Source organism: Bombyx mandarina, chromosome 03 (genome assembly GCF_030267445.1).
Source record: "Bombyx mandarina strain Sakado chromosome 03, ASM3026744v2".
NCBI classification, from domain to species: domain Eukaryota; kingdom Metazoa; phylum Arthropoda; class Insecta; order Lepidoptera; family Bombycidae; genus Bombyx; species Bombyx mandarina.
In genome coordinates this window covers 2005095-2019132 of record NC_143210.1, presented here as the reverse complement: position 1 = coordinate 2019132, position 14038 = coordinate 2005095, and the positions used below count along the sequence as shown (strand labels likewise).

At 32.7% G+C, this 14038-nt stretch overlaps 1 protein-coding gene across 1 annotated transcript in view; it reads right to left on the bottom strand.

Annotated features, from left to right (window-relative positions):
- Positions 1–10435: 10435 nt before the first annotated feature.
- The window catches only part of LOC114251869 (sialin), a 63878-nt gene continuing 60275 nt past the window's right edge, over positions 10436–14038 (bottom strand). The window contains exons 10-12 of the mRNA XM_028186275.2: positions 13528–13668; positions 12656–12741; positions 10436–12025 (exon numbers count right to left, since the gene is read on the bottom strand). Coding sequence (XP_028042076.2) covers positions 11849–12025; positions 12656–12741; positions 13528–13668 — 404 coding nt within the window. The 3' untranslated portion in view covers positions 10436–11848. The remainder of the gene's footprint in view (positions 12026–12655; positions 12742–13527; positions 13669–14038) is intronic.

The window sequence follows — 14038 nt, the reverse complement described above, 5'->3', positions numbered from 1 at the left end:
AATAACGCATCCATCTTTCGTCACTTAAGAGCTATCAATTTATTTGATTAAGTCTATTTATTTACACATTGCGTATTTTATTTTTAATTAACTAAAAAAAAAAACATTAACTATGAAGCAAACAAAAAAGTTAATAAATAGAAATAAGAAAATGTAAGCTTTCATGACATTGCCTTTCAATTGTATAATATAAGCAAAGGAACTAATTATACAGGTGAAATTATGTATGTAAATTATTAAGATTGAAAAAAGTCAAATAACTTTTAATATATGGAAAGAGCTAATGCTCACGGATCATCTGTTGTTAAGTGGTTACCGAAGACTATACGTGTCGCAAAATTACCTTGACCTAAGCGCTAATATTAGTTGAGATCACATTCTATTAGAGGTATGAATTCCATATGATGTGTGTTATGAGCCCATATGAATTAGTACCAGTTTTCTATTTGGCTGGACTTTGAAATCATTCCTCCCTTGACCTTTGCTAATCTCTTAATATCAAGCTAAGCTTGTCTATGGACCTATTCCAGTTCAAAATTGACGACAAAACTTCTACAGCTGGGCACATATTAGAACACTCCGGTGTGACCATCATTAACAGCTAAACACGAATGTGTTGCCAGCGTCGAATTGTCTACATTCAAAATGTCTAACTCTCAAAATTTATCACTTCGATAGAAACCGCTAATATGCAAAATAATCCGCCCGTTTCAAAAATATATATTAAATATTCACTGTGCTTTATTTAAAAATAAAATCAATAATATTTTAAGGAATAAATTATTATAATGGGATTTTATCAAAAACAAACAAATATGTACATAGTTAAATAGCATGTAATGTATATACAGCAGCAATATATGTAAAACTGTGGTTTCTGAATATCCTTATAATAAACATTTTATTGCCGGATTAGCGCCCACTATAGAACTTCTGAATGGCTTTAACAATCTACACACACATATATAAAATCTACACATATATATAAATAGGCAACAGTGGCATTTTCTATTTGTCGACCGATTCTCTATCTTATTTAGTTGCCACAGTAGAGCTGTAGGGTTGTCAATTATTATTATTTATTTTTCTTTTCAACATGTCATTATCAAAAAGGAATGAGTCAATGTATTGCATGATTGTTATGTGACATATAATTTTTTGGGTATAACTTGACTTAATTTCTTTCTTGATCAAGAAATAGTATTCGTAACGTTGGAATATAATGAGAGAGAAAATAACAAACGCGAAAAAAAATATAACATTGAATGTTAAAATGATTAATAATTAAAACACACACAATTCAAAAAATATATATTTCCAAAAACAATATCTAGACTGAACTATAACATAAAAAAATAAAAAATATTGACAGAATAATTGTGTTCGGTTTATTGTTAAACAAACAAACAGACGGTAAAGCCTTTACCCTATATTACTATTTTATTTTAAGGACTATTTAATTTTAATTTATTTAAAAAAAAATCAATTGAACATGTTTCATATTTACATTATAAATGTGAATCTGCTATAAGTATTTTGCCAATTACATAATATATTTTACAAATTTTAATTGGATTTCATGACATAACCGTTTATTTGTTATTTATTTATTGGAGGACCTTGCATATTGTAATATAAGTTACCAACTAATGATTATTATTTATTATCTAGTTTTAAATGAAAATGATTATGTCATTTTTCATACATTAAAATTTTCAATTTGACATTATATATTATATGAATATATTTTTTAATTTAAATAATTAGGACTTGCACTTTTTTTAAATAGACACATCTTTCTTAAATCTTTAAAACGATAAAAGCTTATAAGCGAAGAATGTGTGTTTTTAATTTGTGATAATTTTAAAAACAACCTTATTATTAAATGTGTTTACTATTAATTAAATTAATTTTAGTATCGTGTAATTTTGTTTTGTGAGCAATTCAAAATATTTGTGTAATTAATTATTCTCTTCTCGCTCATGTTTTGCGTAATGCGTAAAAGTGAGAAAAAAAATGTAATGTATTATATTTATTATAATGTTGACTATTGAAAAATACTTTTTAAATTCGTGTGAAATACACAACTATTTAAAATTAACTTGTTAATATTTTAAAAACGTGTTTGAACGAATTGACGTAATAATAATTTTGAAATTGGGATCAAATTGGATTGCTGTGAAGCCGCACCCCGCAAATGGGAATCTCCCGAAAATGATCTATTGAATAGGAAAAGTTTTACATAATCACAATTATGCATTGTCATTTACATAAACGGCTACAAATTATAACGTCATTAAAATTGACGGCTTGAGAATCTTTTTCTTTATTCGGATTCTTTCTCTTTATATAATAATGTGAAAGAAGTTTTTCGGGAGAAAAAATCTAAAGGGGGGAGTACTGACGTTTCTGAGCACTCGCCTAAATTCTGATATAAAAAAACTAATTACATTATGAACACGGGTGTAGCAAGCGAAAGTATGTCGTCAGAAAACAGTGCTTTTTGCTTGCTTGCCAATCAATCAAATAATTTTGGCATAAATAAAAAGTTTTATGAGGTTTTACAGTACATGTAATAAATTTTATTCACAAGATTTTCAGGGTCACTCCAGAGTTTGACGAAATTCGATTATACTAATTTCAAGTTACTACTACTACAAGTACTATAATGAAAAACTAACTTCACGTAGACTCCTTCTAGATTTATCTGGTAAAATCGGTATGACCACGGTACAAGAATCATGCTTCAGTGTATATATTTCAAAAAAAAAAACAACGGCGTGTTTAAAAATAAATTGAAAATATTAGTTAAATTTACCAGAAATTGAGGAATTGAATGTTTGTTATAGAATTGTTGATATTGAGAGTTGTTGTGGAGATAAGGGTTTTATAAAATGCTTAATCGATTTGAAAATGAAATAGTCGAGTGCATTATGATCTCGGCTGACTTAATAATAATGTATAATGTAAATGTTGACTTATCTGAAATTCTTTCTAATTTCTATTTGAGTAATTAATTAAACTTCAAACATCATTACTAACGCCCATAAGTTATATTGATATTTTGTTAATAAAATATATTTCCAAACAAATAATTGTATCGACAATTCCCTAACTGGATATAGTAGGGAACTAAATTAAAAAAATAATCTGTCTCGAACGGCCGAGAAAATTGCACCTTTTATCTATTCCAATTACGAAGTCCCATTTGACAGATGTTATTAGGTATTAAGTTAATATGTGTGTGAATTAATTGTCTAATGATTTAGATTGATTGTGTATTTTTTAAATGATCATTTACGACCATGAACAAAAAATCATTATTATTTCAAATTAAGCGAAACGTAAAGAGTCACGTTCTAAGCGTTACGTTCAAAAGGGACTTCGTAATTGGAATAGAGTATAAGTGTTTTGTCTTCGCCATAAATTGAACCCTCCTGATTTCTGGTAAAAATCTAGTCGTAGCTAGTTGAATCGATGCCGGTTATTTGTGTTTCAATATAACATGAAAATATTAATAATACAAACACAAAAATCTAGATTTATGTATGTTTGAAAAATAATAATACTAGTCTTTAAAAAACCCACTCACTCATTCATGTGATATTTAGATAAAAATACGCGAGAATTTTCACTTTTGCATATATATAATATTTATAGTTTGTGAAATATGTTTTATCCATTTCAGTCGCAAGCAAATATAGAGTGAATCAAATTATAGTCTGATCATCCACTTAGAAATTAACTCTACATTTTGAATAAAATTAGTTTAAATCTAACATAAATTGCGACAGTAGTTCCGTTGTTCAAACCAAGATGGCGCTGAATGTTCATTTATTAAGAAACGTTCGTTCGAAACGGACGTTTTAGAAGTTGTTGTGTAAAATTCCCGAAATGTATAAAACATATTTAGCTTTCCACTGGTGTCGTTCAGTGATAGACGAAAAACTGTGATAGGACGAGCGCCTAGTTCGCGGGCACGTTATAAACGAACGCTTTGGGAACGCACATAAAATGCTACTACGTCGAGAGGCAAAAGGCTATTCAACTAAGGCGACATTTTTACAACTTTAAAGAAGAACCATTTAAAGGTTAGAATTTGGAAAAAATATCATAAAAAAAAAAAAACTTCTTCACGCATTTGAATGGAGTAAACTTATTTGAAGTTCAATTAAAAACATCGAACTGTTAAATCTAACACCAAATAAAAGGCACCTTTAATTACAAAAGATAAATGTCACTTAAACGAAATACCCTTTCAGCTCTCCCGATATTATCAAATCGTGCTAATAAAAACGTTAGTTTCACTGTTTTGTTTGTTTTTTGTTTTAGCTTAAGCGTAATTATGTCTTATTGAGTTTTTCATTGTGCGTTCCCGAGGTGATGTAAAGCGCACGTAACACTTTGTAAGTTCACTCTGCCTCACAGCACGGAGCGACCGCTTCATAGAGACAGCTAGGCTGTGATCGCATGTAATGATTCCTCAATAAACTATTGTAAGTTACTGATCTAGTATATTTCATTTGTACCCAGCCGTGGTGAACCCAGAATTTCAGGTTTAATTATTGGTTTTTCTTAGTTCGTTTTTTTTTTTATGAAGGTAGTATTACTGGTGGCCTTTCCAGTTTTTCCAGGGCGGGTAAGGGCTCAGCCAAGAGGGGTGGGATTTGCTAACAGCTACCCGAGCGCCTCCAACGGAGACCTGGCAACTCAAGAGCAGCTGCTTCGCGAATGAATTTACTGCCGGATTGGAATCGCGATCCACTGAGAAGATCCGACGAGAAACTCAGTGGTTGTGTCTATGGACTAGTTTGTACGTCGGAGTCTACGAGTTCGACAAGGACGGTGAACGGTACTTGAAAAGCCTAAAAGCACCGAGAGTGGATCCAGGGAATGTTTTGGGCTTTGCTTTGCCCACTCACGGTCTGATAAGTAATTAGCGGCGACCACAATAGAAGGGTTTTCGTGTCCCGCCGCTTTGTCGAAGTAGCGTTCTGACGCTTCCTTAAGACTTACTGGACTATCGTATTATATTTAAGTCGTCGTGAAGATCTACATTCCTCACATACCACGGTGCACCAATGGCTATCCTGCAGAAACAGGATTGAATACACTGGAGTGAGTTTATGTGCATGCGGGCTGCGTAAGCGAACACTACACTTGAATAGGCCATGATCCACGTTAGAACTTATGCAAGTTTTGTAGAGTAACACCTTGTTACAATTTACTTTTTTTACAGATCATGGGTTAGAGTCGACAGAGTAGGAATGCGGCTCGGTCGCGTATTGCCTTAATGTGCGGACCGAATGTCTTCCCTATGCCGAGGGTGACGCCTAGTTATAAATAAAAAACACATTTTTGTAAATTCTTTATTTTTCAAAACAGTTTCACAAGAGCATTGTCATATACATTAACAACATGTGTACATGTTTTTATGCAGTTTACATATAGAGGAATCATACACACTAAAATATCTGATTCAAAAATATGGGCTGATCTAAAAACAAGATTCGTTTACTTATGAAAATACATTCGACTTCTTTTTTATTTATAGGAAAGGCACTTATAAAGATTTTAATTGTTTCGTCAAATCAAAGGTTGTTAACAAAATTGTCAAAATTTGAAATCTAATGTTTACCACATACGTGAAGACATATATTAGGAAGATATTTAAAAGAGTTGATGTTAGTTTATTGAATCTGAAAAAAACTAATGGGCTTAGAAAACAATAAGAAATTATTTCATGAAACAATTCTTCAATAGAGCAAAACTATTACTCACATTAGATACAATTTATATGAGTTTGATCATTTATATTTGAAATGACTGTCTCCATCTTATTAGCATTTGATATAGTAACACAAACAATAAGACTCGAAATAAAAAATAAAAAAATTCAAAGTTTAATACACAAAATTTTGTTCTTTAAATGACTTGTGTCTTTTTAAATAACGTTTTCCACATTATTAAACGTATATTATGTACAATGTCTGCATTATTAACCCGTCACACTTGAGAGACGACACTCTCTCACCAAAATAAGTGTTAATCGTAAACCTCTCGAGTGCAAAGGTTTAACTATTGAATCCTAACACAATACAACATTACAATGATACATCTGATTTATAATAATATAAATACATATCCTAAAAATTCGTTAATCCGATACATTTGTGTTGGCAATCTTGTATTCGTCAAAAATATCTATAAACATCAATAATGTTGCCAGCTGCAATAAGCTACAATAAGTTTCAGTGTCACAGCTTTACTTGAAATTTAAGTAACTATATAAATTTTATTGCATATATTCAGTTTGTTGAACTCAATAAGATTGAGTCAGTGAGCAATTTCTTTTCATACACATCAAAATATAGTTAAAAAGCAATTTATAAACTTACTACCAAATTTATGAAGATATAAATAAATTTCATGGTGTTTCAAACATGAGAATTAATAAGGTTATTGACTGCAACCACCATAATTAGAACTATATATATATATATATAAATTCATAAATTAAACACAATCTAAAAAATGCTGAAAACATCTCATTGCCAAAAAAAAGATCTCCAATACTGACATCAGTTTAGGAACTACTTTTTAGCCGTTAAATAATTTAGTCAATTACAAAATGGCACGCTCATAGATAATAATAGACTGACCTAAATCAAAAAAGCAAATCGTTGAGAAATAACAAAATATTTTTGTAATTAAAAACTTGTCAGATTTCATTATTTCTACTTTAACGAAAATAGTCTGATAAATACTAAGCGATATAATAATATTGCTCGAATAGTTGATTAGGCAATTTTGATATTAAAATGTAATTTTGATGATTTTCTATTATTAATCAGAATTTTATAGATCTTAAGATTTTTCTCAATGTTTGATATCTGTTTATTATTAAATTTTTTAATTTATATTGCTGTACTAACACTTTTTGTTGTATTTTATTAAGAGTTTCATTAAAACTTTTCGTTTTTATGATAAATGTCACATTTTCTGCAAAACTGACCTAATAATCAAATTGGTCATCATCATATACCTAATTCATTTAAGTAAAATTTACCTGCGATTTTTTTACGTAAAGCGAACTTATATGACGTATATCTAAGTTAAAAACAACAACGCGAGGCAAATGTCACAATCTCAGACTCTCAGACAGTCTCAGACCCAAAATGGTTTATGTCACTGTCATGTTTACTTTACAAGCCTTGTCAAAATATCCACAAGTAAAAGAGTCAAAGATAGCACTACTCCAGTCTAGAATATAAGGTAATCGTAGAAATTCTGAGATTGGCAGATAAAGGATTTATAATAAATCTATGTTTGCTTACATTGCACCTAAATCGTAATAGGTCAGTCTATTATTAAGCGTGCGATTACTATTAAATGTAGAATATTAGACGACGTAACTACCCTACAAAGAAGCCAGGGCTCTCTTTAGTCCATAAAACTTAATGAAAAAAAATTCCTTTGTTGCATTGGATAATCTATGGTCCTACTGAACCGATTCTGAATATTTATAGAATCTTATACCTGGGTGACGTATTTATTTCGAGGTAATGTATTTAATTGTATGTTATAATTAATAATTATTTAATATTAATTTATAATTAACGTAAAAGCAAGCCGTTCGGTTTCGAAAGGAATTAGTGTATTGTGCTGAAAAGACATTTCTGCGATTATATTTGTATTGTTTTTCCTTAAATTTTAATAATGAATTTTGTGCTTTTTCTTTCAAAAGTGACAATCTTCCCGTTTTATCTTTCAACTCTTTAAACACCTTTTAGCGGAAAAATAAAATAGATAACTATGTATATATATTGTATGTATGTATACGTGATTTTATATGTAACTAAATATGATATGCAAATATGTTTTTTACTTTGAAAATATTGGATTTCCATCCAACCATTCATCCTTAAAAATTTATAGGAGTGGAATTAACAAAAAAAACCTTTCTCAGTGGATGCTTTAACACATAAAGACATCAATTGCTAAAATTTCAATTTTATAATCGCAATTTCAGGTCTACGTTTACAAATCATAAATAAATAAATATAATGTGATACCGACAAAGTAACTCCAGTTTGTAACCGAGAAGATGATCGTACTTTATGCAAGATAAAAACTTAAAGTCCAAAACTAAAATTGTCTGAAGCCAACACTGAGTAAATGTGAAATTTTAAAATTACTTAAAATTATCTCGTTACGTTTCTCAAATGTATCTATTTCCTTAAATTCGTAATGTATAGGTAGGTACATTAAAAAAGTGTGTAGTATTGTCTATGGTAGATCCCTTGTCTGCTGTATGACGGACGAACAGAAAGGATTAGAACCATAGAGCCACGATATAGCACTGGTCGAGATTTCCATTAAATATAATGATGTCGCATTAAATAAATAGATACTTAAATAAAATAAAACTTAACTAAGGTCATGAAAAACATATCCGTTACGTTAATTTCTTATTAATAAAAAACTATCTTACCGATGCATGTGTGTAAAATATTTTACTTTAAAGCGAAATGGTTAATATTTTTACTCGTCAGCCTTGACGTTAAAAAGATATTGAAATAATTCATGAATGTGAGGATGCAATTTAAAATTAAAAAAATATATATAATTCACACGTGCATTCATTCGGTAATTTCGCTGTTCATTATATTGGTCCCAATTAAAGTTTTTACCGTATCTTTTTATAAGAATTGTTTATTTCGAATGAAACCTTTCTTTGTTCGATAAATAATTTTACAAATATTTGGTTGAAATTTAAATCTGAAGGCTTTTTTTTGTTTTTTTTTTTTTTAATTTCTCAATCCGCGGCTAATTTTTCAAACTTATGAAATGAATGAGCAAAACTACTTATGGAACGGTGACGTCACGCACAAATGTCAAAAATCACGATTGTCATCGACTGTACTTAATTCTCTATAAGAGGCACTAAAACTAGCGTTGCTATTAACGTACGTGACGTCACAGTTGCCGCCTACATTTATTTGATACTATTCAATGACGCATTTAATTAATGAATAAACGACGTGTTAATAATTGGCTGAAAGCCAATTATGCGCATATATACCAGATTCGGTTTTATACGCGGTGTATTTCAGTGTGCTTAGTACGTGTTTCTTATCGTTCACGATAGCGTAAAAGTTAACCTAATTTTGTATGCAGTTGGAACAGCGCCCCTAGCGGCAAACGCACGCAAACGATCCCATTCCATACAAATATGAGTTAACTTTTACGCTATCGAGAACGTTAAAAAACTCGCGCTAAGCACACAGACGCGCGGTCGCCCCGCTCGGAATGCGAGCAATACTACATGGTAGCCAAGAGAGTATATGTACTGAATTTTATTACTTTTTTTTACAATATTGAAATAAAATATACAAAATAATAGTAATGGGGCAATTACGAATCGATATTAGTCAAAACTACTGCCGCACTATTGATAACGAAGAACTTCAAGTTATTAGCGGGATGCGAAATGATAAAATTACATATGTGCGTATACTGAATATATCCACGACTAAAGATTTAAAAAAAGGATAAATTAGAAAGAAAAAAATCGTCGAAAACTCAACTATCAGTCACAACGTAGGTTTTAAAAGCAAATTTTGTAGACGCGAAATGTATAGCGAACACCTCAAGCGTTCGCCTGGCAACTATTCGTCTTACATTGCGTCCGAAGCAGAGCGTTAATAAAGCCAAAACGTTACGAATCTCATGCTCGATCTGTCTTACTTTTCTGGAATAATTGCTCCGATACGCCTTCCGTAATGGTAATGAGGTATATTTAAAAAAAAAACCAGAATCAACCTTTAATACCAGCGCAGGCGACACGAACGTATAAATGCAAAATTGAATTGTACCAACGAAGACTTAATACTTGTGACTTGTCCTTTAACACGAGGACATTATAAATTATGAGTCGGGTTCCGAACACCTGACGCCGTCTCCGCGACCCTAACATCCGCATTCATCTTCCGGTAGATTTATTTGAACTTCTTAGCCGAAGGTCACCGCGACAGAGGTGTCCTGCAGTACTGCGACAGAAGCACTGATGGAATGAACTATATTCGAACTGCTCCAAGATATCTTTCAAGAAGGTTCCTGGCTTCGGTGTGCTGATAGGCCAAATTTGTTACCGAGCCATTGCTTAAGTTTTTTCCGTCGTTTCGAAAACTCGTATAGACGCATCGTGAAGTGTGCTAACGAATGCGCACGCGTGCTCACGAGTGCTCATGCGTGCTTACGGGTGCTCACGTTTCTAATTTCACACAATATGAATGTGGATGTCGGGTACGCCGTTATACTAAATAATTCATTCAGAGTCCTTTGCGCGAGCCGATACGTTACGTATTCATATAAATAAATCACAATACTTAAAATTACATTAACAGCCTTTTTTTGAGTTTTTTTTAAATATTTTTATTTTTTTATATTTATATAACACAAGGAGCGTCTTAGTGACCCGCTACACGGACACGTGTGACGAAGCCGTTTTCTTCTCGTGTCAATATCAGTGCGAGAATTTGGATCTATATTTATTGATAAAGTCTAAACTACAAAGATTTTTCTAGTTGAATATCTAAACTAATGTTATACTGTAATCTATTCGAAAATATTTATGTAAGCAATTTGCAACAGAAATCGGAGCTAAGAGGAAGCGAAAATAAATAAAGAATATTTTGCTTTAATAGGCTGGTGGTTCAAGAAATCGAATAGTAATTAAAAATTAACACCAAATTCTCACACAAATAAATATTATATTTACAAAAGAATGTACAAAAGTATATGATTTATTGTTTTTAAATTATTAATACAGTATAAGAATATACGAATACGAGGCAACACTTAATACTAATTGTCTGTCAGACAGGTTAATAATTAAATACAAATTTCTCTATAGATTTCGATTTCTATATAAACATTACATTTTCGACTATTCATTAGTAAGCTCGATAAATTCATATTTTAGTCGTAGTAAGCTCAATTTTATGGCAACATTTGTAAATACAGTTCCAGTAAGTATGATAAAAGTTCTTACAGTACCCGCCGATAAATATTGCACGTCGACCTTTGGAAAGAGACAATCGGCTAACTTCGGTTCTGTAGAGCGCTATCTCTGTCACATACTGCCTAAGTGACATTTGTCAAGCGTTGTTATGCAGTACAGTGCAGTCGGACTGTTAGGGGTTCGTAAAACAGAGATAGTGCTCTACAGAACCGATGTTAGCCGATTGTCTCTTTCCAAAGGTCGATGTGCAATATTTATCGTCGGGTACTGTACTTTTGTCCGTTAGTAAATAAAGACTTTATATCCTTAAAATGGTTTTTAAATAAATTGTGGCAATTCGAAATTTTAAATTTAAATAAACACGACATAAACCCGTAAAAACATTTTAGGGGTGTGCGTGAGACTAAATTAAAAAAAGTTTTTGTTATTCCCATGTATTGTATATGTATTGGATTAATTTTACCTGAAAATTTTATTATCGTTAATATCGCAGGTTGTTAAAATGTTAAATAATAAATCAAATACTATTGTCATCTATCCTCCGAGTCCATTGCGGGGAATCTATGCAGCACGCATAGTCCCAAAAACCCCATCAGATGGCGCTGAGTGTTCTATGATTTTAACAATGTCCCAACAAAACCCACGTAATGAAATGATATTGAACAAATATATTTATCGTATAAAAAAAATCAATTTTAATAAGTTCTCTCACCAGTAATGAAGTCGGAGTAGTAGCGACAGCCCTACTGTGCTACAGACTTACAAACAATCAGACATATGTCTTTATTTACTAACGTAATTCCCTGTCTGACCGTCGCCTGTTTAGACTTTCTCCTCGTTCAGAGGCTCCTCTTCTTTCTTCTCTTCGGTTTCGTTGATTTTCTTTGGTGAGTTCCAGGGCTGCAGTTCCCCGGAGCCGAAGAGTACGAAGCAAAGGGCTCCAACGATGTAAGTCCCGGATAATATATAGAAGACTATCCTCCATTGTTCGATCGTATTCTGTGGATGTTATTGTAGGTATTAGTTTTAGCGAATTTCAGCTCTATTAATTTGAACATAAGGTCTAAAATATTTTTTTCTAAAATCGACACTATAGAAGTACAATTATTTTTAGAAATCACACAATAAAAATGATGGCTTATTATGTTAATTTTATTTGATTTATAATTAGAATTTCTAATGTTGAATTGATTGTAACCTACATATTGGGCGTAGTTCAAAAGTTCAAAAGGAAAAAGACATATCCGACGTTATGCTCCTACTAGCTAGATGATTATTATTTTTTTGATAACGCCCTCTTGTTGTGTCTTTAAAGCAGTCTGTTGCTCTCAATTAAAAAAATTAGTATTAAGATGTCAGGAAGAGTCATAAAGTTCATTATCGATAAAGTTGATTATTGAAAACACAAACAAAACATTTTCTGAAAATAAATCGTGGCTAGATCGATTTATCGCCCCCGAAATCCCCTGTATACTAAATTTTTGAAAATCTTTGGAGCCGTTTCCGACATTCAGATTATAATATATATATATATATATATATTATATATACAAGGATTGCTCGTTCAAAGGTATAAGATTTCGAAATTTCGAAGATACAAGAAACAATGTATACTGCGTCTTTGCTTACGTTATTCGTCGTGAGTTCACCGACCATAAACGTGGAGGCCCACCCTCCGAACGAAGACAGCGTGTTCGCTAGACCGAAGATAGTTCCTGGAATATGAATTAGAGGGAACCGGTCAAACCATCCCAACACAAAGCAATACATCAAAGCAATAATAATAAAAAAAAAACACAACAGAACTGATCTTACTGGTCGTAGGACGTGTTATTAGTCCACGCGGGTAGGTACCACCACCCTGCCTATTTCTGCCGTGAGCAGTAATGCATTTCGGTTTGATTGTAGATGTCTATGGGCTCGTCCACCCATCTAAGCAATAAAAAAAACTGAACAGCTATACATTCTGGTGTTAAAAGACTCCATAGATCACTCAATGGAAGTCGTCGTGGCCTAAAGGATAAGACGTCCGGTGCATTCGTATCTAGCCATGAACCGGTGTTCGAATCCCGCAGGCGGGTACCAATTTTTCTAATGAAATACATACTTGACAAATGTTCACGATTGACTTCCACGGTGAAGGTATAACATCGTGTAATGAAAATCAAACCCGCAAAATTATAATTTGCGTAACCACTGGTGGTATAGGACCTCTTGTGAGTCCGCACGGGTAGGTACCACCACCCTGCCTATTTCTGCCGTGAGCAGTAATGCGTTTCGGTTTGAAGGGCGGGGCAGCCGTTGTAACTACACTAAGACCTTCGAACTCATATCTCAAAGTGGTTGGCGGCATTTACGTTGTAGATGTCTCTGGGCTCGTCCACCCATTTAAGCAATAAAAAAAAACTGACCAACCATACGTTCTGGTGCCAACGGACTTCATAGATCACTCAATACTAGATGAGCTTCTCCATCGATCTAAAGTATTGTATTGGTCTTACCACTGAAATTGGGGGCGATGTCCAGACCGTTGCCGAGGTAGCCCGCGGTCACAGCTCCGTTGATGGTGAGCGCGGACGTGAACATCGCTATGGACCACACCCGGTCGTCGCCCAGAGACGCCTGAGCAATCATGAGCAAACCTGAAAATTGAAGTTATTGTTGAAGATATAACGACCCAATTGACGAATCGAATCAAACTCACAGCCCGAGGTAGAGTATCTTTCACACCATTTCATTCCTTCAACATGGAAATCCTCCTTAGAGCGCTAGTGTTCATTCAATGATCAAAATTCGACCATAATCACTGACAACTCAAGATTTAAATTGTATGTATTAACTTTTCTCTTTAAATTTCTTATTGATATTTAAAAAAAATTGTCTATTTCTATTATTTTTCTACCTTAGCTGAGGCCTTGACAGTCCGTTCAGCGTAACCCTAAAAAGTAGGCGAGCTTACGGGGCTCAAACCTGACGACGTTGCGAACACTAGCTCTAGCAAGAGCAGCACTC